Source organism: Dasypus novemcinctus, chromosome 27, assembly GCF_030445035.2.
Source record: "Dasypus novemcinctus isolate mDasNov1 chromosome 27, mDasNov1.1.hap2, whole genome shotgun sequence".
NCBI lineage: Eukaryota > Metazoa > Chordata > Mammalia > Cingulata > Dasypodidae > Dasypus > Dasypus novemcinctus.
In genome coordinates, this window is record NC_080699.1 from 24,757,089 (window position 1) to 24,784,717 (window position 27,629).

The following is a 27,629-nucleotide window of genomic DNA, read 5'->3' on the forward strand; positions in this document are numbered from 1 at the left end:
GAGAGTTGTTTTCACTCTCGTGAGAATTCCTCCCCTCACTTACGCGTCACGCCTCTTCCAGCAAAGGATCTCTTCCCAGGAAGGAGGAACTAGAGGGGCTTGAAGAAAGTCACTCTGGGCGGCCGAGTCGCCTTCTTGTCTATGGTTTTAGAAAATGTGTCTGTGGTGGCACCTAGCGGCCGTGGGTCGCAAAGCCGCCTGATGAAGAGAGTGCCTTACAGTCTGGAAATGGGACTTGCGTATTTTTTCTAGACAAGCATTATTGGGCATGCAATTCCTCCTAGATCAGTTTAATCAGAATTTAGGTAAACTTTAAGGTAGGGTCCGTGTCGAGGTAATTTTCAAACTCTTCATAGCTCCAGTGCATTGCATAAATTAGGCATTTTAAAATGCTTAAATGTTGCTTGGGTGAATGAATAAAGAATGAGTAAATGAAGATGTAAGAATAGACATGACTAATTTGGGAGCCCATGGAAAGAGAAACAAACAAAAAAAAAGATATTGGAATTTTGACCCAGAAAACCTTTCAGAGGAAAGCATAAAAGCAACTTTATTTATTTATTTTAAAAAAGATTTATTTATTTATTTAATTCCTCCCCTCCCCCGGTGTCTGTTCTCTGTGTCTATTTGCTGCGTCTTGTTTCTTAGTCTGCTTCTGTTGTCGTCAGCGGCTCGGGAAGTGTGGACAGCACCATTCCTGGGCAGGCTGCACTTTCTTTCCCGCTGGGCAGCTCTCCTTACGAGGTGCACTCCTTGCGCGTGGGGCTCCCCTACGCGGGGGACACCCCTGCGTGGCAGGGCACTCCTTGCGCGCATCAGCACTGCGCATGGGTCAGCTTCGCACGGGTCAAGGAGGCCCCGGGTTTGAACCGCGGACCTCCCATGTGGTAGACGGACTCCCTAACCACTGGGCCAAGTCCATTTCCCTAAAAGCAACTTTAAAAAAGAAAATGAGAGTACCTCTTTTGAGAGACTTCTTGTTAAAAATGGAACTGCAATTTTAAAAAATTTATCTGATCTGTTACTGCTTCTAATAATGGCTGCATATTACTGAGCACTTACTATGTAGAAACCCTTAGAATATATAATCTAATTTTATTAATATATTATCTAATTTAACAACCTTATGAGGTAGATTTATTACCAATTTACAGATTAGATAATTGAGGCTTAGAGAATTAAAGTAGCTTGTCGAAAGTCACTCACCTTGAAAATGCTTGAAATAGAAGTCAAACACAGGTTAGTCTGACTCTTAAATCTCTGCTTTTAACTATTATTGTATACTGCCTCTAAGGCACTTCTTATGAAACATACTTGCAGGGATGCTTTTTCTTCTGCAATTTAATTTGGCAAATGACATGTTTCCAAAGAATCAGCATTAATTGGTCTTTCCTGAGCTTCTGAGGCCCATTTTGCAGGCATTTGGAAGCTGCCACAATAAGACTATAATTCCAAAGAGGATTTTTACTTTTTTAAAGTTTAGAATTTGTCAATCTTATTTAAAATGTGTGCTTTTTGTAACAAAATAAGACTATAATTCCAAAGAGGATTTTTACTTTTTTAAAGTTTAGAATTTGTCAATCTTATTTAAAATGTGTGCTTTTTGTAACAAAAATAAACAATACAATTTTCCTCCCCAAATACATCTTTCCTCCCCAAAATGCCAAGTTTAAAAATATGCTAGCTTTCTAAAAATTCTTTTAGAAGGCCATTTGAGATGGAATTGACATTGGTAAGAATGACAAGTCTATTGCACAGCACTTAAAAGAGTACAGCTCTGAAGTCAAGCAGCCTTGGTGCAAATTCTGGCTTTGCTCCTTTCTAGCAATGAAACCTTTGGTCAAATAATTTTCCTTTGTGCCTTAACTACCTCACCTTTAAAATCAGGGTTAATAATGGTACCTATCTCAGAGAATTATTGTGAGGATTGCATTTTAAGTGTTCATTAAAAAGAATACACAGGAAGTATAATGACAAATGCTGAATTTGAATCCAGTCTCTTCCACTTGCTGGCTGTGTGAATTTGACCAAGTTGCTTAACTTCTTTAGTTATCTGGATTGTTGTAAAGGATTAGAGACAACATGTAAAGTCCATGGCACAAAATAAGCTCTCGAAGATTATTGTTGGGGAGCGGGTGTAGCTCAGTGGTGGAGCACCTGCTTCCCATTTAAGAGGTCCCTAGTTCGATTTCTGGTACCTCCTAAAAAATATATATTGTTAGCCTTTATAGTAGACATAGAGGCTTAATATGGGTGAGATTGAGGCAGGTATATGGGATAAAATCAAGAACTGCTGATTCAAATATGCTCTGTAAAATTGATGTTTGACATGGGAGAACTACCAAGAAAGTCAGAAGATGAAATTTTTTTTTTTTTGTAAGATTTATTTATTTATTTAATTTCCCCCCCTCCCCTGGTTGTCTGTTCTTGGTGTCTATTTGCTGCGTCTTGTTTCTTTGTCCGCTTCTGTTGTCGTCAGCGGCACGGGAAGTGTGGGCGGCGCCACTCCTGGGCAGGCTGCACTTTCTTTTCACGCTGGGCGGCTTTTCCTCACGGGCGCACTCCTTGCGCATGGGGCTCCCCCACGCAGGGGACACCCTTGCGTGGCACGGCACTCCTTGCGCGCATCAGCACTGCGCATGGCCAGCTCCACACGGGTCAAGGAGGCCCGGGATTTGAACCGCGGACCTCCCATATGGTAGACGGACGCCCTAACCACTGGGCCAAAGTCCGTTTCCCAGAAGATGAAATTTTGAGTCCTGGTTCCATTATATACTGGAACCTGGGTAAATTGCTTAAATGTGTACCATTTTCTTCATCTGCAAGATGAACATCAGCACAATAACTGCCCTGCTACCTGCACACAGAGTAATTCACTTAGTATGTAATTCACAAACCATAAAATTCACCCTTTACAATGTACAGCTCAGTGGTTTTTAGTATATTCACAAAGTTGTGCAACCATCACCACTAATTCCAGAATATTTTTATCACTCCAAATCAAACCTTATACCTATTAGCAGGCACTCCTCATTTCTCTCCTCCCAGTACCTGGTAACCACTTATATACTTTCTCTCTGAATTTGCCTATTCTGGACATTTTATATGAATGGAACCATATAAAATGTGATCTTTTGTGCCTGGCTTCTTTCGCATAATGTTTTCAAGGTTCATCTGTGTCATAGCTTGTTATCAGTACTTCATTCTTTTTTATGGCTGAATAATACCCATTATATGGATATACCACAGTTTGTTTATCCATTCATCAGTTGATGGATATTTGGATCGTTTTCACTTTTAATAATTATGAATAATGCTGCTATGCACATTCATGTACAAATTTTTGAGTGGGCACACATTTTCAATTCTCTTGGTTATATATACCTAAGAATGGAATTGCTGGGCCATATGGTAAATCTATGTTTGACTTTTTGAGTAATTGTTTTCCAAAGCTGCTGCACTTTTATAGTTCCATCATGAGGGTTTGCATTTCTCCATCTCCTTGTCAGCACTTGTTATTATCTTTTTAATTCTTGCCATCCTAGTGGGTGAAATGGTATCTCTTGGTTTTGATTTGCATCTCCCAAATGATTATGGATGTTGAGTATCTTTTCATGTGCTAATTGCCATTTGTATATCTTCTTTGGAGAAACAGCCTATCAAATCCTTTGCTCACTTTTAAAAATTGGGCCATTTATCTTTTCATTATTACTGAGTTGTAAGAGTTCTCTATATATTCTGGCTACTAGTCCCTTACGGACACGGGTTATTTTGACTATTATATGATATAGTAGGTGTGGAAGAGGATTTAAAAGTTGTAAGAGGTGACACAAAAAAATAAAATAAAATAAAGGCGACGATAAACAGCGAAGAGAAGGAACTATGAAGACCCCCGTCTGGAGCAAGCCGGCTAACGCGTCCCTGGCACCGCAAGCGCAGCCGGGTACCCTCAAGTTCCCACCCCGACTCCACCGCGCCCCGCCCTCCGCCCTTTGACCCGCACAGTTTCCGGTTGGGGACGTGGCTCGGGGCCGCCATCTTGGCAGGAGGCAAAGCGGCAGCGGCTCCTGTCAGGGGGGCGGCAGGTCCGGAGCGGCCGGTGCTCCCCTTCCCCTGACCCCAGCCCTAGCCCCAGTGGAGCCGGAGCGCGAGGGCGCCCCCCACCACCACCCTAACCATGGTAAGATCCGAGCCGGACCCGAACTCCTGGGACCGGGCCTCGCTCGCTCCCTGTCCCTGCCGGACGGCTTGATCCTGGGTCCAGGGGAGCCCCGCCCCAGGGCCTCGAGCCAGGTGCTTCTCTGGTCTCGGGGAGTCGTGTGGCTTCTCCCCGTCCTGCGCTCGGCCTCCTGGGAGACCCGACTCCATTCCCTCTGTGGTTGCGCCCACCCGCCGGCCCTACCGGCTGGATTCCCTCCTCTGTCCCTACGCGACTCCTAGGACGGGGCTGGGGCTGGGGCTGGGGTCTTAGCTCTGCCAGAACCTCGTCGAGGATGTCGCGGACCTTGGCGCTAATGTTCAGCCGGTTCCGTGAGCGCTTCAGCTCAGCAGGATGGGTTTCTTTTCATGGGGTTCCCTTCCTTCTGTATTCTGACATCCTGGGTGTTGGGGAGACCTTTGGTGTTCGAAATCGACATCCGTGTTGGGCAGGACTTTTTCTTTTGTTTGTTCGAAAGGGGGAAATGGAGGCTTAGAGCCGAGAAGAGTAACTTCCAACACTAATTTTAGGACCCAAGCGTCCTGAAATCTGCTTCGGTAGTACTTGCGTGTTATCTAATCGTCAGTTTTGAGTGTACGCTGTGTACAGGGCATTGGGAAGATGTGAGCGAGCTATGGAAGAGACAGGGTTTCTGACTACAAGGAACTTCTTGTTCAGGTGAGGTAAAATGTGTGTGTGGCGTATCGTAATGAGATGTGTCCTAGGAGGACAGGTAAAAAGAGTGGGTCGTACTCTGAGACCTCTTACATTGCCTTCAGATGCATTTCTTTGTGGTTGCATTCATTGTGGCGATGGGAAAAATTAATGCAGGTGAGGCCAAAACACAGAATTGCTGCTGACTCCACTAAATGTTACTTTACCACTACCAATTCGTGAACGTTCCTGAAGTAGGAAAAAACTGTCCTTTTCAAAGGAGCTAATAATACATTTTTTAGTGCACCTTATGCCTTTCAGTCTTTTGAATAATGTTCTTCTTTTTTATTTTATTTTTGCCAATAGATTAATAATTTGATTAAACGTTTTCCTATTTGCTTAGAAGATGATAATGTAATTTGATGCCAATCATTTTAAATGTGGTTGACAACCTTTTGGATGAGAACTTCGATGGTGGAGGCATTTAAACCAATAAAAATTGTTTTTTTTCCAGTTTCAGATATATAAACTGCATCAAGTGGTGTGCCTTTTGCAACTTTAGTGTTAGAAATAAACTTTCCAGAAACTTACTTTTTCAATTCTGCTAGGAGGCATTTCGATAGTGATTTTTAACACCTTTACCTTTTACACACTGGAAGTATCCTTAGGGCATCTTAGAACATCATTTTGAAAAATAACTGTTTACTTTGTTAAGGAAGTTGTGGGTTTACAGAACAGTCATGCATAAAATATAGGATTCCCATATACCACTCAGTACCAACACTTTGCATTGGTGTGGAACATTTGCCACAATTGATTATAGCACCTTTTTATAATTGTACTATTAATTAAAGTCCATGGTTTAACTTAGGGTTCACTGTGTAGTGTAGTTCCATGGATATATTTTTTTTAATTTTTAGTGTTAGTTATATGACCATATAGACAATCTATCATTTCTCCTTTTAATTGTACTCAGATATATATTTCAGTGCTGTTAATTGCATTCACTATGTGCTGCCATCACTACCATCCATTATCAAAACATTTCTATCATCCCAAATAGGAACCTTAACTTCTCATTCCCTATCCCCACCCAATCCCCTGGTAACCTATATTCTAGATTCTGACTCTATGAGTTTGCTTATTCTAATTGTTTCAAATCAGTGAAATCATACACTATTTCTCCTTTGTGTCTGGCCTATTTCACTCAGCATCATGTCTTCAAGGTTCATCATTGTCCCATGTATCAGGACTTCATTTCCTTTTTATGTCTGAATAATATCCCATTGTATATATATACCACATTTTATTTATCCACTTATCAGACACTTGGTTGTTTCCATATGTTGGCCATTGTGAATAATGCTTCTGCCATGACTGTGGGTGGACAAATATTTGTTCGAGTCCATGCTGTCAATTCCTTTGGATATATGTCGAGTTATATAGTAGTTCTATGCTTATTGTTCTGAGGAACCACCAAACTGTTTTCCACAGCAGCTGTACCATTTTACATTGCCAGCAATGAATGAATCTTCCTGTTTCTGAGTTCTCTCCAACTCTTGTTATTATTATTTTTTTAATAGCAACCATTTCAATGGGTGTGAAAAGAGCATATCATTTTATTAGCAAAAGTAAAGTATAGTATTATATAAGCCAAATACAGGTAATCTTCATAAAAACTTCGCTAAAAGATTCTTGGATCTTTTTATATATATATAAAGATTTATTTTATTTTATTTATTTCTCAGCCCCCACCCCACCACCCCATTCCCCCCATTGTCTGCTCTCTGTGTCCATTCATTGTGTGTTCTTCCGTGTCTGCTTTTATTCTCATTAAGGAGCCCCAGGAACTGATCCTAGGACCTTCCTGAGTGGGAGAGAGGCGATTACTCTCTTGTACCACCTCACCTCCTTGTTCTGCTATGTCTTCTTATTTTCTCTCCTCTGTATCTCTTGTTGTGTCATCTTGCTGTGCCAGCTCTCTGTGTCGGCCAGCACTCCTGCCTGGGATGGCTTTCCCATGCAGGGTGGCATTCCACGCAGGGCGACACTCCTGCACAGGGTGACATTCCCACGTGGACCAGCTTGCCCTCATCATCAAGCTCTGGACCTCCTTATATGTAGACGGGAGCCCAATTGGTTGCGCCACATCCATTTTTCCCAGAACTTAAGTATTTTTAATTCATCGATAACTGAGGGATGGCAAGGCCCTTATTGAGTGATGCTTTTGTTGTTTTGACCTATGTACATATATACAGTTATATCATGTTTAAGTATGTATATATTTCTCACTTATTTGGGACTTGGCATAATAAAGATACCCACAGATTTGTGTATTCTGGAGAACAACTTAACTCAGTACACCTTACTCTGTAGAGTATAAAACATTGGTACTATTTCTGTGTAATGTTTTGGTGCCCAACCTCTTTACAGAGGGATCCCTGGAGAGTCAAAATGTCCAAATAGGGTGAAATTTTTGTTAGACTTCTTTGGTCTAAAAGTTGTATCAAACTTCTAAAAGTTTAATTGTGAGACAATAAATTTCTGTTGCTTAAAAATAAAGGAGGGAAGCAGACTTGGTCCAATGGATAGGGCATCCGCCTACCGCATGGGAGGACCGTGGTTCAAATCCCAGGCCTCCGTCCCATGTGGGGCTGGCCTGTGCGCAGTGCTGATGCGCACAAGGAGTGCCATGCCATGCAGGAGTGTCCCCCACGTAGGGGAGCCCCATGCGCAGGGGAGCCCCATGCGCAAGGAGTGCACCCTGTAAGTAGAGCCACTCAGCGCGAAAGAAAGTGCAGCCTGCCCAGGAATGGCACACACGGAGAGCTGACACAACAAGATGATGCAACAAAAAGAAACACAGATTTCCGGTGACGCTGATAAGGATAGAAGCAGTCACAGAAGAACGCACAGTGAATGGACACAGAGAGCAGACAACTGGGGGTGGTGGGTAGAAGGGGAGGGAAATAAATAAAAAATAAATCTAAAAAGAATAAATAAATGAAGGAAAGAAAAATACAAAAAAAAAAAAAAAAGAAGGGAAAACACTTCCAAAAGCTGTTTTTTTCCTCAACAATGTATTATAGAATTTTCAAATATATAAAAAAGTTGAGAGAACTTTACAGTGAACATCCAAATAGCCACCAGCTATATTCTATAATTAGTTGTTGTTTTTGTTTGTTTTTGTTTTGAGGTACCAGGGACTAGGGATTGAACCTGGACCTCATATGTGGGAAGCCAGCATTAAACCACTGAACCACATTGGCTCCCCCGAGTTGGTTTTTTCGTTTGTTTTGCATGTTGTTTGTCCTTGTTGTTTTTTTAGGAGGCACAGAGAACTGAACCCTGGACCTCCCCTGTGGGAAGCAGGTGCTCAACTGCTCCAGCTACATCCGCTCCCCCTATAATTAATGTTTTGCTAGTTTTTTTCACACATCTACTCTTTCTGTTTTTTGTTTTGTTTTTTCCTTAGTTTTTTTTTTTTAATTTTCTTTTTTTAAATTGTCTTCTCTTTTTTTGATGAATTACAAATTAAGTTGCAGATATCAGTACATGAAAGTTGATTTTGAAATATAGATGTTCCATTTGCCTTTAGTTACAGAAGTAAACTCAAAATGTCCTAGGCTATGTGGTCCCAATGGATAAATGAACAAATGCAAATGGGCCTTAAGATGACTTCGTTATAGAATGAAGTACCAAAAAATGGTGTGTTTTGAATTGAACTTTTTCTTAGTATTCTGCAAATTAAAGAGAAAATATTTTTAACATTTGTCTGATGTTATAGTCGGTTCTTTTTCTAAATAAACTTAGGTTTTGAATGTGTAAGCTTGATATTCTGTAAAATCTACTTATTTACAGTGCACTGTTCTTTTCTTACTAAGAATAGGCAATAAGTAAACTTAGTCACATTAAGTATAAATGATCACAGTAAATTCAGTTCCAAAAGACATTAGTTATTGGAAAGCTAGATTTGGACCTTGTATGGCTAATCTTACATGTGCTGGAGGAGAAACTGAAATCCTACACAGTAATAACAGGTCCCAGTAGAGGGATTATTATTACATCTTTGTTTTTTCTCCCTTTTCATATTCAAAACAAGATCTACCACAAATACTGTATTTTTTTTATGTATCTGTTTTTGATTGTTGTTTAGAGGACAACAAAGAATGAAAACAATTTTCTTGAGTTAACATTGTTTTGCCATCTGCTTATATCTCTAAAAAGGAACTTTACTGCAGAAAACTGAGAACAATGATGTCATCTTTTTTTTTTTTTGAGCACTTGTGGGTTTACAGAAAAATTATGCAGAATTGTGATAACTTTTCATTTTTGCTTCAGTTTCAAAATAAATGGCTTTGAGATCTTTAGAGCATAAAGAGGCAAGAACGAACATTCTGCCTAAGATTCAGTCCTTACCTTTATCCAGTCTTGTTTGTTCATGATAAACTTTTGTTTTAGAACAGAAGCTTGTGTGGGCTTTAAAACCCTCACTTAAAAAAAAAAAGAAAAAGAGAAAAAAATAGAAATAAAAATAAAATTAAAAACAAAGGAAAAAAAAGAACAGAAAAGGGGGGAAACCCCCTCAATACATTTTTCTTCCAAGTTTCAGGTTTGTTTGTGGACTATACTCTTCTCTCTGATTTTATCTGTAATTACTTCATATAAATAAAAAAGACAAAATAATCCTCTGACAGTTGTAAAAACTAGTCTTCATATGACCATGAATGCTATGTATATCATCATTATGAAGAAGAAAGTAACTGGTTCATTCTAGAAGGGAAGAATACTGAACCATTTAGAGGTTCAAGGGAGACCTTGACTTTTTTCTTTAGAGAATTGTGCACATGTATGCTGAATTACCACCTGTCATTCTTAAATCTCTCTCTTACGCATATGAACACACAATTTGTTTTGGTTAGGCGATTTGCCTTCCAGCAGTTTAAAATGTGAAAATATGGTTCCAAAGTAGATGTAAGCCATATTAGAGTAGTAGCTTTGAAATGAAAGTATTTTGTATTTTCTGTTGCTGTGAAGTTTTCAGAGAATTATAAAATCTTTTTTTTATTTTAAAAACAATTTATGTCATTCATACATGAACATAAGTATATAGTAAAAATTATGAATTTACAAAACAGACATGCATAACATCATATAGACTTCCATCCCCACCACCAATACCTTGTATTGTTGTGAAACATTTGTAACAAATTATGATAGAGCATCTTCAAATATTAGTACTAACTATAGTCCATATCTAACATTTGGTGTATTTTTCCCTCAACCCACCTTGCAAAGGTACTTTTGTTTCATATAAACTAAGTGGATATTTTAAGAAGCAGTTAAGTAACTTACCTAAGATCCCATAATTAATGGCAGAGGCAGGACAGAAATCTAATTCTCTAGGCTTCTTTACCCAAGGAACTTGCTGATCTATGTGGTTAAATCTGAGTAGAGACGGTTATTTAATTCAAAAACATGGCTCAAACTATGGTAAGTATTATTAAGAGAAAAGTTGTTAGACAAATTTCATCTTAATGGTGGGTTTATTTTTATTTCTTTAAATCTTCAAGAGATCATCTAACTTTCCTCAGTTTTCACGTCTATGAAAAAATCAGGGCCTCCTGAAAACTCTTTTTAGGTCTAAAATGTTCTTTTTCAAAATTAAAATTGAATTGAAACAACTTTGTAGAAGTCATACTTAATCTTTCCCAAAGAAAATCACATGAAAATACAGTAGGGAAAATTGTTTAACTTACCTTTTTATTGTGCACTAAATTTTTTTGTTTTTTTTCCCTCTCCCTTCCCACAGCCCCCTCCCCCCATTTGTCTGCTCTCTGTCCATTCGCTGTGTGTTCTTCTCTGTCCGCTTGTGTCAGCGGCACCCGGGATCTGTCTCTTTTTGTTGCGTCATCTTGCTGTGTCAGCTCTCCCTGTGTGCGGCTCCACTCCTGGGCGGGCTGCACTTTTTTTTGCGCTGGGCAGTTCTCCTTACGGGGCACACTCCTTGCATGTGGGGCTCCCCTATGTGGGGGCCATCCTGAGTGACAGGGCATTCCTTGCATGCATCAGCACTGCATGTGGGCCAGCTCCACATGGATCAGAAGGCCCTGGGTATAGAACCCTGGACCTCTCATGTGGTAGGTGGATGCCTTATCCATTGGGCCAAATCTGCTTCCCACTACATTTTAATAATTTAAACATTGGTAAACATAGATATAAATATAAAGAGAAACTATTATTTTGAGTCTTTTAAGAAAGTCATGTTATTTTAGGATAGGATAAGTTTTTGTTATTCAGAAGTGACTAGACTTTCCAACCATGTTATTAACTGTAACATAGTGAATAGAGAGCTCTATCAGCTGCATGGACTGTGATGATTGTGGTGTCCTGGGGTTTTGAGGTTTAGAGCCAGGCTTTATTTTTCTTTTCTCATTTTATTTTTTTTTTAATTTTTTTTTCATGTATATAAATTTTTTTTTTATTTTCTTTTAAATGTTACATTCAAAAAATGTGAGGTCCCCCTATACCCCCCACCCCACCCACGCCACCCCTCCCACATCAACAAACTCTTCCATCATTGTGGCACATCCACTGCACCTGGCGAATACATTCTGGAGAACCGCTGCATGGACAGTGGTCCACTTTGTAGTCCACACTCTCCCCCAGTCCAGCCAGTGGGCCATGACAGGACATGCAATGCCCAGCATCCGTCCCTGCAGCACCACCTAGGACAACTCCAAATGCTGAAAATGCCCCAACACCATATTTCTTCTTCCCTCTCCCGACTATCAGCAGCAACCATGTCCACCCTCTACACATCTCTACTACAATTTCTTCTCTTACTAATCACAGTATTTTCCCAGCAGAACACCAGTAAGTCCATTCTAATCCATACTCTATTCCTCCATCTTGTGGACCTGGGATGGCTATGTCCAGTCCCCCTCTACATCAAGAGGGGGTTTATATTCCACATGGATAATGGATGCAATTCTCCTGCTTGCAACTGTAGTTACTCTTGGCTCCCTGATGTGATGGTTGACCCTCTTCACCTCCCTCTCAGCTGGTAAGCAGGGTAAGTCCAAGAAACCAGAGGGTAGGAACTCCAAGTCTGCTGAGGCCCAGGGCCTGGCCGTCACATGAACAGTTAGTTCAGAGATTCAGGTCTCCTGAGTATACACCAACCCAAACACCAACCAAAGGTCCAGTAAAAGTAACAGAAGAGGCATGTGTGAAAGGTTATATCTGAGTCCAACTCCATCACACTCAGGAACACAAACTCCAAAGTAGGGCCAACTAACATGGCCCTGAACTCCAGAGCCATCTGCTTTGACCATAAACCTGTGGGTCTCTGCAGCCCTCAGGAGAATCAGCACCTGGGTTTCCATCTACCTTGGCTGTCTCTGGTACCCTACTGAGGCATGCATAAGCATCACCCCCTGATGACCTCCTGACTCTTTTTTGGAGAGAGCCAGGCTTAATGTATGACACTTTGGTCCTACCTGGGAGCTTTATTTTGCTTGAATCTGGGTAAAGGAACGACTCACACAGTCAACAATATAAAAAAGACCTGATCACTTTACCAGTCTCTGAGTCCTGAATATTTAATTTAAATATTACCCATGCATGTATACATATAGTTGCTGCTGTTCCTTTCTTTTTCTAGATAACTTTTGCTCTTGAATATTCTATTTACTTTTTACCTACAGCATGAGAACTTCTGGATCTAGGAGCATTGTTATTACTTCTCATTTCTCTCATCCCACTTTATCATTTTGTCCATGGGGCTTTTGTAATTATCCAGGTAGTCAGTCTCCTCTTAGTCCAACTTCCTTCTTCAGGCCCAATTTATGGCTGATCTCAGATGCATTTAGGAATCAGATAAGCTTAGGGCTACTGTTAGTTCTCTTTGTTTGTTAAAGGATTTCAACGTATATAGAGCCTAAACTGGAAATCCATCAATGTTTTTTTTTTAAGATTTATTTTTATTTATTCCCCTCCCCCCTTTGTATGCTCTCGTGTCTGTTAGCTGAGTGTTCTTCTGTGCCCTCTTGCACCCTCGGTGGCACCAGGAAACTGCATCTCTTTTTTGTTACCTCATCTTGCTGTGTCACTTCTCCATGTATGCAGCGCCTCTCTGGGCAGGCTGCGCCTTTTTCACGTGGGGCAGCTCTCCTTGCAGGGCACACTCCTTGCGTATGGGGCACCCCCACGTGGGGGCGCCCCTACATGGCACAGCACTCCATGCGCGTGCGACAGCTCTGCCCGTGGGCCAGCTCGCCACAGGGGTCAGGACAGCCTGGGGATCGAACCCTGGACCCTCCCATATGGTAAGGGGATGCTCTGTCAGCTGAGCCACATCCACATTCCTCCAATCAATGTTTAATATTCTTATTTCTTTAAGGAGATGCACTGCAAAAGACTATCCCTTGCTGCCAACATGTTGTTCCCGGGTCTTTTTTTTTTTTTTTTTTAAGATTTATTTGTTTATTTTATTTTATTTCTCTCCCCTTCTCCGCCCCCCCAGTTGTCTGTTCTCTGTGTCTATTTGCTGCGTGTTCTTTGTCCACTTCTTTTGTTGTCACCGGCACCAGAATCTGTGTTTCTTTTTGTTGCGTCATCTTGTTGTGTCAGCTCTCCGTGTGTGTGGCACCATTCCTGGGCAGGCTGCACTTTCTTTTGTGCTGGGTGGCTCTCCTTATGGGGTGCACTCCTTGCGCATGGGGCTCCCATATGCGGGGACATCCCTGCGTGGCATGGCACTCCTTGCACGCATCAGCACTGCGTGTGGGCCAGCTCCACACGGGTCAAGGAGGCCCAGGGTTTAAACTGCGGACCTCCCATGTGGTAGACCAACACCCTAACCACTGGGCCAAGTCTGCTTCCCTGTTCCCAGGTCTTTTGATTCAGTATCTTACATATCTTACTCCTTCCTATCTGTTGTACTGCCCAGAAAAACTACTTAAGTGATTTCTGGGCTTCCAGTCTCTTCATATCCCTGTGGCAGATGCATTGCTGTCAGAATGGTCTTCCAAAAACAGCACTGATCATGTCTCTTTGTTACTGTACTCCTCACTCACTGGCTCCCCACTCCCTGTAGGATAGAATTCAGCTGTGCTAAAGATTTCTCTGTATCTCATACAGGCTCATGTTTTCTTGCTTGGGAACCTACTATTTTACCCTACTGTTGCTTTATCTACATAGTCAGTTCCTCCAATTCATCAAGCGTAATTCAGATGCCATTTTTTCCATCAACTCATCCCTGAGTAAGTTTTGGTCTTTTGAGGAAACACTCTGGCTTGCTGATAATTCCAGGACAATTTCATCTCTGAAGGGCTTGTGGTATTATTATTTGTGTACCAAAAATTACAGGAGACCTTGTCCTTATTTGAATAAATTTTTTTTTCATCTCATGCTGTTATTTTTTTAATGAGATAATTGTGAGCTTACAAAACACATAATGTACAGAATTCCCATACATTACCCCACCACCAACACCTTGCATTGTTGTGGAACATTTGTTACAAATTACAAAAGAACATCATCAAACTATTATTTCTCAGTGTCACTGGGCCCCAGAACCTTGGAGTCATATCTCCCAGGCACAGTTTCCACCCACCACCCGCAATGTAATTGTCTTAACATTTTTTATTTGAGGCTGTTCATCAGGAAGCCCCATAATTCTGACCTTTAAATGGAAGAAAGGGAAGAAGGTCCAGATAGGAGGACTCTTCCTCTGAAGGCATCCAAATATTGAAGCCATACTAAAACAGATAGTGCTGCTAAAATCCCCAGGGACGTGGGTTATAGTGTTGTTATCTGAAGCGGGGCTAAGACGGTATACCAATTTACTTGCTGATCCTATTTTAACTATAAACAAGGGGGATACAGGGTCTCCTAAATTAATACATATAGTATTGCTAACTGTGGTCTATTGCTTATATTTTTCCATAAACCACCCTATTATTAAGACCACACATTAGTACTGTATATTTGTTATAGTTTATGAGAGAATGCGCTCATATTTGTGTTATTAACCACAGTCCATTATCCACCACATGGTTCACTGTGGTATACATTCCCATGTCTTGTACACTCCAGAGTGTACACTCAGTGGCTCTTATTTGTCATCACAGAGTTGTACTCGGTAAATTTTAGAGAATTTTCCTTACTCTGATAGAAAAAAATCCCATACCCCCCTGATATTGACCCTTAGCATTGACATATTACCTTCTTTGACAGTCATGCAAGAATATTATAATATTGTTGTTAACTGTAGTCCCTAAGTTACATTAATTGTATTTTCCCCATGTATCACCACATTCTTAACACCTTGTAATAGTGATATACATTTGTTCTAATTCACGAAAGAACATTCTTCTAGTATTTTTACTATAAACCACAATCCTTATCTACCACCAAATTCACTTTATTACACAGTTGCTAGATTATTCTCTAGCTTTCTTTCAAATGATGTTTACATCCCTAGACTACCCCTTTCAACCACAGTCACAATTATAAATCAGCATTGTTAGTTATACTCACTATAATATCACACTCTTTAAAAAACAGGGAGTCAGGGATTTCTTCTGAGAAATAAGGATTATAACTTTTCTATATCCTTATTCTTTTCCTTAGATCCTTTACTATCTTCAGTAGAGCTTTTTGACTCATGCTTGGATGATGGTGAAAGAGTCATTTCTTAAGTACAAAAATATTTTTAAAAGCATTTTGATTGTATTTGGATTATTTAACCTAGCTCATTTGCAACTCTAAAAACTGTCAACTCTGATAATTGTTAATGCTTTATACTTCTCTGAATGTCTAAATATTTTCTCATCTTTCGTAAGGGGAAAAAAACAAGATTCTTCCCAAGAGTATTTATGATTTAGGACTACTTAAAAAAAAATCACAAAATTTTTAATTATATACAATATAAAAGTTGACTTCAAGCTAGGATAATGAAGGTAAATCTCAGTGTAGAGTGAAAAGATAGGATCTCAATAGAATCAGAAACATAAACAGAATTTTTATTACTCCTTTAAATCTGCTTTTTTCTGAACTTAGTGTTAGATTTGGGAAATGGAGCTGGTAATAGTATTCTCTCTTGAAATTTCCCATGAGAACACTGTCTCATGTTCATTGAAAGTAAACGAAAGTAAACTGGTCAGTAAAAATATGTTCAATAGAGGCAATTTTTTGTGCAAAGTATAAAGTAAACATTTTTCTCATGTAAATTGTTTTACCTCACTTTTTATAGGAAATAAGGCTGATGGTAACTGTCTCCCAGACACCTTCATTACCTATTCTTTTTTTTTTTAAACAGATTTATTTATTTTATTTCTCTCTCCTTCTCCCCCCCCCCCCCCCGCCCGCCCCAGTCGTCTGTTCCCTGTGTCCATCTGCTGCGTGTTCTTTGTCTGCTTCTGTTGTTGTCAGCGGCACAGGAATCTGTGTTTCTTTTTGTTGCGTCATCTTGTCGTGCCAGCTCTCTGTGTGTGTGACACCATTCCTGGGCAGGCTGCACTTTCTTTCACGCTGGTCGGCTCTCCTTACAGGGCGCACTCCTTGCGCGTGGGGCTCCCCTGTGCGGGGACACCCCTATGTGGCAGGGCACTCTGCGCGCATCAACACTGCGCATGGGCCAGGTCCACACGGGTCAAGGAGGCCCGGGGTTTGAACCGCGGACCTCCCATGTGGTAGATGGATGCCCTAACCACTGGGCCAAGTCCACTTCCCCTTCATTACCTATTCTTGATGGATAAGGAAATTGATTTCATGTTCTCCTATAATTACTATAAAACTGAACTTGTTTTTTTTCTTCAGGCTTCTCCCCCAAACTGCTCATGAGTAGGGGGATAAGTATTATTGTTTCTGTAAAGATGAGAAGCCTGATCAGCTGGAGGTTGATATTTCAGACATTGTATTCAGCATTGTGATTTCTAAAATGTGTAAATAATCTTTTTTCTAATTGTACTTGTGAACTCTTGCATCCCTGCACTGAAGAAACTGTTAACACTGTACTTAATTCCCTTACTTCTAAGCTAATGGCATATGAGATCCCCCTTCTTCCTTTGGTGCTTTATTTATTTTGTTCAGTGAAATGCCAGACTCTGAAAGAAGGCTGTGGGGTCTTGATCACTGTCCACTGTCAAAAAACCTGTGTGCCACATTAGCTCAGTTAGATTTTTATCTTATAGATTGTTTGCATATCTAGGGTAGAATAATGCAGAACGGTAAGGTTAATCAGAGAGGAGAAGATAAGTTTAAATGTACTAGCTTGATTCCATATTCTAGGTGGAAAGGAAAGGCTAAGGGCTTCTTATAAACCTTTAATCTGTCTGGTCAGAGCTCTGTTTTGGCTGTGGAAATCTTTGTTCTTTTTTTTTTTTTTTTAAAGTTTAAATTATTCTTTACGGGTATGCCAAACAAGAAGTAGCCCAGTTCTGAGTCAAAGGAGACCAATCAATGTACGTGCGGGAAGCACATGTGGCTCAAGTGATAGGGCTTCTGCCTACTGTATGGGAAGACCCAGGTTCAATTCCTGGGGCCTCCTGGTGAAAAAGAAGGAGAAAAAGCTTGCCTGTGCAGTGAGCCAGTGCCTGCGTGGCAAGCCAAGTGTTTGTGTAGTGAAACGAGCGTTGTGCGGCAAGCCAAGTGCCCGTGCAAGGGCACACATGGTGAGCTGAGTGCCTGCATGGTGATCCAGTGCCTGCGTGGTGAGCTGAGTGCCCGCACGGCAAGCTGAGTGCCCGCACAGTGAGCCAGGGCCTGCCCAAGTGAGTCATGCAGCAAGATGATGACGCAACAAAAGAGAGACAAAGTGGAGAGTCAAGGTGAAGCACAGCAGAAACCAGGAACTGAGGTTGCGCAGCTGACAGCAAACCTCTCTCCACATCAGAAGTCCCCAGGATCAAATCCTAGAGGAGAAAAAATGAGAAGAGAAGACAAAAAGAGAAGTAGATATAGAAAATCACACAGCGAATGGACACAGACAGCAAAAACAGTAGGGCAGGGAGAGCAGGAGAGGAAAAATAAATAAATGAATAAATCTTAAAAAAAAAAAAAAGTATGTGTAAATTCGGGGGAAAATAAATTTCTTTATTTTCCAAAACATGTTATTAGAAAACTTGTTTTCAAAAAAAAAAAACCTTTTTCTTTAGGTAGATTATCGAGAAATAAAAATAATGTCTTCATTTTCCTCAACTTTACTTTAGCTTTGTCTTGTGAATTACGTATTATAATTAAAAGCAGTGAAATAGAGTTTGAAAGTCAGCATTCTGTAGCCATGTCACTAAATAATTGGACTGTCATTCTATGAAGTATAATATCCCTTTCTCCTGGGCTGTTGGGAAAACAGATGTGAAAAAGTGATTAATTACTACTTATTTATACGTAATGTTCCTGGCAGGTGCTGTTGGCAGCAGCGGTCTGCACAAAAGCAGGAAAGGCTATTGTTTCTCGACAGTTTGTAGAGATGACCCGAACTCGGATTGAGGGCTTGTTAGCAGCTTTTCCAAAGCTTATGAACACTGGAAAACAGCATACGTTTGTTGAAACAGAGAGCGTAAGATATGTCTACCAGCCTATGGAGAAACTATACATGGTCCTGATCACTACCAAAAACAGCAACATTTTAGAAGACCTGGAGACCCTAAGACTTTTCTCAAGAGTGGTAAGAGTCCTTTAATAGGTTCTAGTTTTTTGTTTAATGGTTTTACATTTTTTGCATGAAACACTTTTTCCCTTAAAGCAACTGATGCTTCTTTGTTTGCAGGCTTCTCCCCATCCCAGCAACTTATTGCTACTGTTCCTCATTCATCCAGCAAACATTTATTGCATGTCCTCCTAGACTATAAGCATCCCTAAAGAGCATATGGATACTACTCTTTCATTTTCTAGTTCTTTCATAGTTATTCTCATATACCTCTGTGGTTCTGATACTTGTTTGGTCATGTGTTTTAGATAACATAGTCAAGGGCTTACTGATACAGACACACATACACACACACACACACACACACACACAGGACTTTATGCCAGTGAGAATTATCTTGCTTAGAATTAAAACTCCAAAGACCTAAAAAAGGGATTCAGATTTAATGGAATTTGTGGTACTTTAAAGGATAAGACTTGAAAACATAGCTGTTGATAAATTCTGTTCTTTTCCATTTCTGTCCATGATTAGATCCCTGAATATTGCCGAGCCTTAGAAGAGAATGAAATATCTGAACACTGCTTTGATTTGATTTTTGCTTTTGATGAAATTGTCGCCCTGGGATACCGGGAGAATGTTAACCTGGCACAGATCAGAACCTTTACAGAAATGGATTCTCATGAGGAGAAGGTGTTCAGAGCAGTCAGAGAGGTAAATAGGGTTTTCTTTGGGACTACTGCTATTTGCATCCTTCTTTTAGGCTTTACTAGTCTGATTTCCCTGTTTGTACTTGTTAATGTAGACTGTCCTCAAAGCCTCATCCACGTATGTCTCTTCTCGTAGACTCAAGAACGTGAAGCCAAGGCTGAGATGCGGCGTAAAGCAAAAGAATTACAACAGGCTCGAAGAGATGCAGAGAGACAAGGCAAGAAAGCACCAGGATTTGGAGGATTTGGAAGCTCTGCAGTATCTGGAGGCAGTACAGCTGCCATGATCACAGAGACCATCATTGAAACTGACAAACCAAAAGTGGCACCTGCACCAGCCAGGTATATTCTAGTGTTTTACAGGGAACCCTGGATGCCAGATGAAAGCTGTAAGCTTGTGTCTTTGGAGTGATACCTGATTTCTGGGCAAGCTGTAAATGAGTGGCTTTATGAAGTAAGATGCAAAATTAAATTTGGCCACATGGGGATAAAGGAGATCTCTGAATGTGGTTGTTTTTCCTCTTATATAAAAGAGATTTCTTCTACAAACTATGCCACGACCTCAATTTCCTGAGAGTTGCCTTTTTTGGGGAAGAGGAGAGGATATTTAACTGTTTATGGAACATGGATTTTTAATCTTGGTATTCATAGATGGATTTCAGAGAGAATCTGTGAAAACCTGAAATTATATGCAAAACTTTGTTTGTACATGGGCACATGTAACTGACTGGAAGGTACAAAGTTTTCATCAGATTATGCATGCTTAAAGTATACCTTTGGTCTTTCGGTACTCGAAGCTTACATGTTGATAGTGACAGTCAGCTGGCAGTTTGGACAGGATTATATATTTGGCTATGACAGCCTGATTATCCTCCAAACACTAGGAACCTTAGGTTCTTCTCCTTCATATTTTTCATAAAGAATAGCTTTAGGGAAAGCTTCAAGGATATAGGGTCATTAATCATTGTTTTTTGTTTGTTTGTTTATTTTAATTGTGTCATGTATATTTTCTTATTTTGTATTCTTTAATTAGGCCTTCAGGCCCCAGCAAGGCTTTGAAACTTGGAGCCAAAGGAAAGGAAGTAGATAACTTTGTGGACAAATTGAAATCTGAGGGTGAAACAATCATGTCCTCCAGTATGGGAAAGCGTACCTCTGAAGCAACCAAAGTACATACTCCACCTATTAATATGGAAAGGTAAGTAATAGCTTTCTCAGTAAGAACAGAGCAGATAATTTTTTAAAAATCTTATTTCAGTGTGCTATGAATTCTTTCTGTATATTTTCATTTAACCTATATTGCTTTAAAAGAATTATTCATGGCTAATAGGTATGGCTTAAGCAATTGGGCTCCTGTCAACCATATAGGAGGTCCAGGGTTCAATACCCAGGGCCTTCTTGGGAAGGCAAGCTGACCCATGTGGCGAGGTGGCCCACACAGAATGCTGCCCCACGCAAGGAGTGCTGCCCTGTACAGGAGTGCTGGCCCATGTGGACAGCTGATGCAGCAAGATGATGCAACAAAAGAGACAAAGAGGAGAGATAATAAGAGACACAGCAGACCAGGGAGCTGAGGCGGCTCAAGAGATTGAGCACCTCTCTCCCACTCTGGAAGGTCCTAGGATCGGTTCCCAGAGCCACCTAATGAGAATACAGGCAGACACAGAAGAACACACAGCAAATGGACACAGAGCAGGCAGTGGCGGGGGGGGGATAAATAAATATGTCTTTAAGAAAAGAAAAGACTTATTCAGAATATATTCTAGTATTAACATAGATCCTTTTTTTAGAGCTTGCCCTTTATCAGGTCTCTGCTGGCTTAAACAAAAATAACTTGTCTTTATGCCTAGTTTATACCTTGTCCTTTAAAGTAGACTTGAATTAGGGGCTGGAGCTATGATAACAGCCCTACTCCACCCCACCCCCAATATTATGGCATGCCTTTTTCTACCCTTCTAATTAAACTTCAAGAAGAACCAATCTACTCCAAAATTTATAAATATCACTAATAGCAAATTAACATTATCTTTTGCCTTTTAAGTATTTGAACTCAGTGTAGAATATTTTTGATTTGGCTTTTATCTCAGGGCTGTGTTGCTGGTTGGTAACATTGTTAAGTTGTAGTTATCAGGTTCACATATTCATGACTCAGATTTCTTGTCTGGAAGCCCAGACCTTCTATTGTTTCTCATGGTTTTGAGGTCAATGAAAGATGAGTCTGGAAGAATACCTCTATCAGATGAGCTTGAGCATAAAAGAGGAGTTTTTACTGTTTGTTTATCCTGTTTTGTATGAAATGAACAGGGTTACATCAGGATAAATCTCTTGAATTGCTAAAGCTCCTGTGCTATTTATTCCTAATGACTGCTTTGAGTAAGAAAGAGACTTGAAGCTGTTGTACAAAGATGCTGGAGACCATCACATATTAGGGAGAGCTTGAGACTCTCTCTAAATGATGAAATACCTGTTGAACACAGACCAAACTCGTGAATGCAAAATGGGACCCTGCATTGCTTTAAGATATACTCCTTTGTGGTGTATCTTGTCTGATGCTCCCCTTTCTGGGAATACCTAAAAGGTTGGAACAGAGAACAGTAGAATGCCAGAATATTCTTTGCAGCATTGCAGTTCACACACCTAAAAATAGTTTTAATATAAGACAGGTCAGAGTGAAAATGTGGATATCTTGTATTAATGATTGCCCATAGCAGCAAGACTTTTTATTTTACTTTTATTATTAAGTTATGTATGCATACTTCAAATTTCAAAAGGTTCAGGAAAAAGGACAGTGAAGTCTTCTTCCCATCCCTGTTCTCTAGACATTGAGTTTCTCTCTCTGGAGGCAAACAATATTAATCTTTTGTGTGTGTGTATACTTCCAGAGGAGATAATCTGTGCATAGACAAGTGAAAGCATGTATACATATTCTGTTTTTCCCCTTTTTATGCAGAAATGGGTAGCATACTAGACAATTCTCCAGTTGCTTTTTCACTTATTTTACAGATAAGATTTTCCTTATTTGATGTTATAGAGGTATGACGTGTAAATGCAGTATTTAATCCTAGTCTGGATCCTGTAATACTATAACAGACATTATTGGCTAAGCTGACACTGTTGGTAGAGTAAAGTATTGTATTGGTGTAAATTTATGAAGTTGATAACTACTGACTTTCAAATGGTTCAGGAAAAATATTCATACATGTATTATAGAGAGAGAATGTGCATGCAAATGATAAGACAAATGGGATACAATTTTAACAATAGGTAAATCTGGATGACAGTTATACATGTATTCCTTGTATAATTTTTTAGGTTTTGGTTGTTTTAGTTTGAAATCATTTCTCTCACATACACATACCCTCTTTTAAACTGTTCCCTAGGGAAGCGGACTTGGCCCAATGGATAGGGCATCCGCTTACCACATGGGAGGTCCGCGGTTCAAACCCCAGGCCTCCTTGATGCATGTGGAGCTGGCCCATGCGCAGTTCTGATGCGCAAGGAGTGCCCTGCCACACAGGGGTGTCCCCCGTGTAGGGGAGTCCCACGCGCAAGGAGTGTGCCCCGAAAGGAGAGCCGCCCAGTGTGAAAGATGGTGCAGCCTACCCAGGAATGGCGCTGCACACGGAGAGCTGACACAACAAGATGATGCAACAAAAAGAAACACAGATTCCTGGTGCTGCTGATAAGGATAGAAGCAGTCACAGAAGAACACACAGCAAATGGACACAGAGAGCAGACAAGTGGGGGAGGAGAGGAGAAAAAAAACAAAAACCAAACAGTTGCCTAGTATACAATTGTTTGGGTGTACCTTTATCTATTTAAGTAGCTCCCTATTGATGAATGTTTAGGTTGTTCCCAAACTTTTGCTTCACCAACTATTCTTCATTAAAATAATTTAGTATATTACTTTGCACATTTGAGCATTTATCTTTAGGATAAATTCTAGAAAAGAATTGCTGGATGAAGGGTCTAATACTTTATATTTTGATAGATATAGCTAGAGCAGCTTTTTTAAAAAGTAAATTGTTCATAGTTAATCTACCATTAAACCCTGGAGAAAGGGAATTCTGGTTTCTCTCTTTTTAAACAAATGTATTACTTTTTCCCTACAGTGTGCATATGAAGATTGAGGAAAAGATCACATTAACCTGTGGGCGAGATGGAGGATTACAGAATATGGAGTTGCATGGCATGATCATGCTTAGGATCTCAGATGATAAATTTGGACGAATTCGTCTTCATGTGGAAAATGAAGATAAGAAGGGAGTGCAGCTACAAGTATGTAGAGGCTTTTTTTTTTTTTTTTAAGGTACCGGAACCTGGGGGTTGAACTGGGACCTCATGTGGGAAGCTGCTGTTCAACCACTGAGCCACATTGGCTTCCCTGAGTTGGTTTTTGTTTTGTTTTGCTTGTTTTTTTAGATTATTTATTTATTTCTCCCCCCACCCCCCTTTGTCTGCTCTCTGTGTCTACTTGCTGTGTGTTCTTCTGTGTCTGCTTGTATTCTCTTTAGGCAGCACCAGGAACCAATTCTGGAACCTTCTGGAGTGGGAGAGTGGTGCTCAGTCTCTTGTGCCACCTCAGCTCCCGGGTCTGCTGTGTCTCTTATTATCTCTCCTCTTTGTCTCTTTTTGTTGCATCATCTTGCTGTGCCAGCTCTCTGCTTGGGCCAGCTCACTGTGCGGGCCACCCTGGACCTACCATATGGTAGGTAGAAGCCCAATCACTTAAGCCACATCTGCCTCCCCCTGAGTTGGTTTTTTCATTTGTTTTGCTTGTTATTTGCTTTAGTTTTGTTCAGGAGGCACTGGGAACCGAACCTGGGACCTCCCATGTAGGAGGCTGGTGCTCAAGGGCTTGAGTCGCATCTACTTCATGTATTGAGGCTTTTGCTGAGGGAGTGTTAAGATTTTTCATTTACCTAGTATAGTCTTTCTTAACTGGAGTTCCTCAGATGAACCACAGAATACAAAATTTTTTAAGTTATGACTAGTGTCATTCTAGATGCATAGGAAAGAAGTCAATTTATTACCTACAATAGAAGCCTGGAAGCATTAATTCTCCTCCCAAGCCTGGTTGATAGCAGCAGTATGAGAATGGCCTTCCTCCTGCCCCCCAAAACCCTCTCCCAAAGTGTCCCAAAGGTAGACACTGTAATATTCTATACCACATTTATTTTCATTATGGCACCCCCTAGGGAGCCATTTTTTCCTAAACACCTCCCCATGAAATTTCTTTTTCCCCTTGAAATTTTAATACCATGAGTATACAGTACATAATTATGTACCATATGGATGTCTTTGCTTTATATATTAAAACATCAGTGGTTGGTTTTTTTTCCCACACACACTTCCAAGAACCAATTTCCATCCCCATTGAGAATGCGTGCTCTACTACCATCCGTCCATTAGTTTTCTTGTTCTTGAGTTTCATATAAATGGAATTATACAGTATGGACTTATCTGGCTTCATTTGTTTAACACTGCTGACATTCAAATTGTTGAATGTAGCAGCAGATTTTTTGTGGACTGGGGGAGAAGGAGGGCAGTTAGGTTTTTTTTAAATTTTTATTCTGGTAACATATATACAATATAGTATTTCCTATTTTAACCACAATTCTGGGGGCCAGTTACATTCACAATGTTGTGTTACCATTATAGAATGGCATTTTAATACTTTTTTTTCCTAAAGGAAGTACTGGGGCTTGAACCCAGGGCCTCTTATATGGGAAGCAGGTGCTCAACCACTGAGCTACACCTACTCCCCTTTTTAATACTTTTGATGCTGGAATTTAATGAAAGCTCGTTTTGAAATCTAATAAGTGATTTCATATTTACAACAAAAGATGCAGAGAGATGTTTGTCTTTTTTACAAAGAGTGAAATAATTCATTTAGGATATTGCTTGAAAAATAGTTTTTAAAACAACAGGTGGGGAGCAGGTAGCTTAGTGGTTGAGCACCTCCTTCCCACATACAAGGTTCAATCCCCGGTACCTCTTAAAACAAACAAACAAATGAAAAACTCTGCTGTCATTGGAGAGCAGACGTAGCTCAGTGGTTGAGCACCTGCTTACCAAGTATGAGATCCCGGGTTCAATCCCTGGTACCTCCTTAAAAAAACAAGGGAGTAGATTAGCTCAGTGGTTGAGTTCCTGCTTCCCATGTATAAAGTCCTAGTTTCAATTACCGGTACTTCCTTTAAAACAAAAAGTTTTTAAATTTAATGAGGGGGGCATTTTATTTTATTCTTATCACCTAATTTTTGTTTTTCAGTGTACTTTTATTTTAAAAGGATTATGACACTAAATTTGCCCATTCTACTACTGGTTAAACTAACAGTTATTTGTTTTGTTAACTGAAGGGTAGTAGCTACTGATAAATTTGAAAAGTGCATAAAATCCTTACAAAGTAAATATATATGTTCCAACTATTTGGATATATATGAGCCCTCCTTATCTTTATATTTTGTCACATTTTATGTAGTTGGTTAATATTATACCTCTTGTCACAGGTACATAGGGAAGAGTTTTAAGAGTGTCGCATCTTTTTCAGAAGACTTTGAAGAAAGGAATTCTTTATTCAAAATCAAGAAGAATTGAAATTTTTTTGGTATTCTATTTCAGATGTTTAGATCATGCTTTGGGCCGTTTAAGACCAAAGGGGATTTATTTCCTGTCCTATTGTTTCTGAACTTCAGAAGTTACTTTCCTTTCCCAATCTCATTTCAGACCCATCCAAATGTGGATAAAAAACTTTTCACTGCAGAATCTCTAATTGGCCTAAAGAATCCAGAGAAATCATTTCCAGTCAACAGTGATGTAGGGGTGCTAAAGTGGAGACTACAAACCACAGAAGAATCTTTTATTCCACTGACGAGTAAGTGTGTCTGGTCAGGTCCACTAAGCTAGTCTGCACTGACAACTAGAAAAACTGACTCGTAAGCTCTTATCTCCATTGCCACAGCAAAATTATTTTTGGCAAAATTACTTTCTTTTAAAATGGACTCGGTGCTGCATTTTTAATATTTTAATCATTAGCTTTAATTTTTAATGGCTTTAATTTTGACGTTATTTTTAATATAGTTTACATTAGCATGTTTACAGCCTGCAGCTATCAGCATCAGTTTACCATCTTAACTTTACTCCCCTCATTTTCTAACATTCTAGTGTACCTGCTTTGCTTTTCTCCTCAGTTAATTGCTGGCCTTCGGAAAGTGGAAATGGCTGTGATGTCAACATAGAATATGAACTACAAGAAGATAATTTAGAACTGAATGACGTTGTTATCACCATCCCACTCCCGTAAGTGGTGTCCTTACATAATCCCTTTCCCTACATTGGGCCTATAGAACTGGTCTTTTGGAACTTGTTTTGGAGGCAGCATCTAGCTGCAATCAATGCTAAGAGATTTGCTCTTTAAAAGCCATTTGTGAAAGAAGCAAACACAAAGGCTTATATAACTATGTTATTCCATTATGTGACATTCTTGAAAAGATAAAACTATATGACCAGAAGCAAATCAGTAGTTGCCAGGACTCACGAAATGCAATGGATGTATCATGATGATGGGGGAGAGTGTTGCTGTGGGGGGAGTGGTGGGGTGGGGGCGGTGGGGGTGAATGGGGACCTCATATTTTTTTAATGTAATATTTTTTAAAAAATGAATTAAAAAAAAAAAAAGTAGTTGCCAGGAGGTGGAGAGGAAGACATTTGGCGGCAAAGAGGGTAATGGAAATGTTCTATGTGGTGGTGCTTAAAGTCTGCATACATTTGCCAAAATGCATTGAACTGTGTACTTTAAAAGAGGTGGATTATGACATAAAAATCAAACCAAACAAAAAAATCAGTTATCATTCTGGAGCTGTGTTTACAGATTTTGGTCCTAAATTCATTCATGTAGTAATGAAGAGTTCCTGAAGGAGGAGCTACTTCTCAGTCAAACTTTGTTTTGTTTTATAACTCAAAGAAATTGAGTCTGTCAGGCTGTGAATATTTCTTCTTCAGTTTACTCTCTAAAAACTTTCAGTTAAAGATGATAGTATGTTTTCAGGGCAACTATCGATTCTTGCTTTGAAACAAGATATCTACATTAGTTGCAGTAAGGTTTTTTTGTATTTTTTTTCCTTATTCGTTTTTGTTGCAGTAAATTTCATAAGTTTTATTGAGGTGTAATTGACATATAAAAGGCTATACATATTTAATTTGTACAATTTTATAAGATTTTTATTTATATACGCCTATGAAGCCGTCACCACAGTCCAGGTAATGAACATATCCGTCACCCGCAAAAGTTTAGTTTTAATAAGTTTTTATTGTACACTTAAATGGTCTACTTACTAGGAGGACGTGGAAATACTCTCTACCTTAAGTTTATCTCCTGAGTAGCATTTCCGGTGCGTGTTCACCACTGTTA

The 27,629-nt window shown here is 39.9% G+C and overlaps 1 protein-coding gene across 1 annotated transcript in view; it reads left to right on the forward strand.

Annotated features, from left to right (window-relative positions):
- Positions 1-3,980: 3,980 nt before the first annotated feature.
- The window catches only part of ARCN1 (archain 1), a 29,782-nt gene continuing 6,133 nt past the window's right edge, over positions 3,981-27,629 (forward strand). The window contains exons 1-8 of the mRNA XM_004456305.4: positions 3,981-4,180; positions 18,264-18,527; positions 19,041-19,220; positions 19,353-19,558; positions 20,250-20,414; positions 23,329-23,494; positions 25,946-26,093; positions 26,410-26,518. Of these exons, the coding sequence (XP_004456362.1) occupies positions 4,178-4,180; positions 18,264-18,527; positions 19,041-19,220; positions 19,353-19,558; positions 20,250-20,414; positions 23,329-23,494; positions 25,946-26,093; positions 26,410-26,518 (1,241 nt within the window). The 5' untranslated portion in view covers positions 3,981-4,177. The remainder of the gene's footprint in view (positions 4,181-18,263; positions 18,528-19,040; positions 19,221-19,352; positions 19,559-20,249; positions 20,415-23,328; positions 23,495-25,945; positions 26,094-26,409; positions 26,519-27,629) is intronic.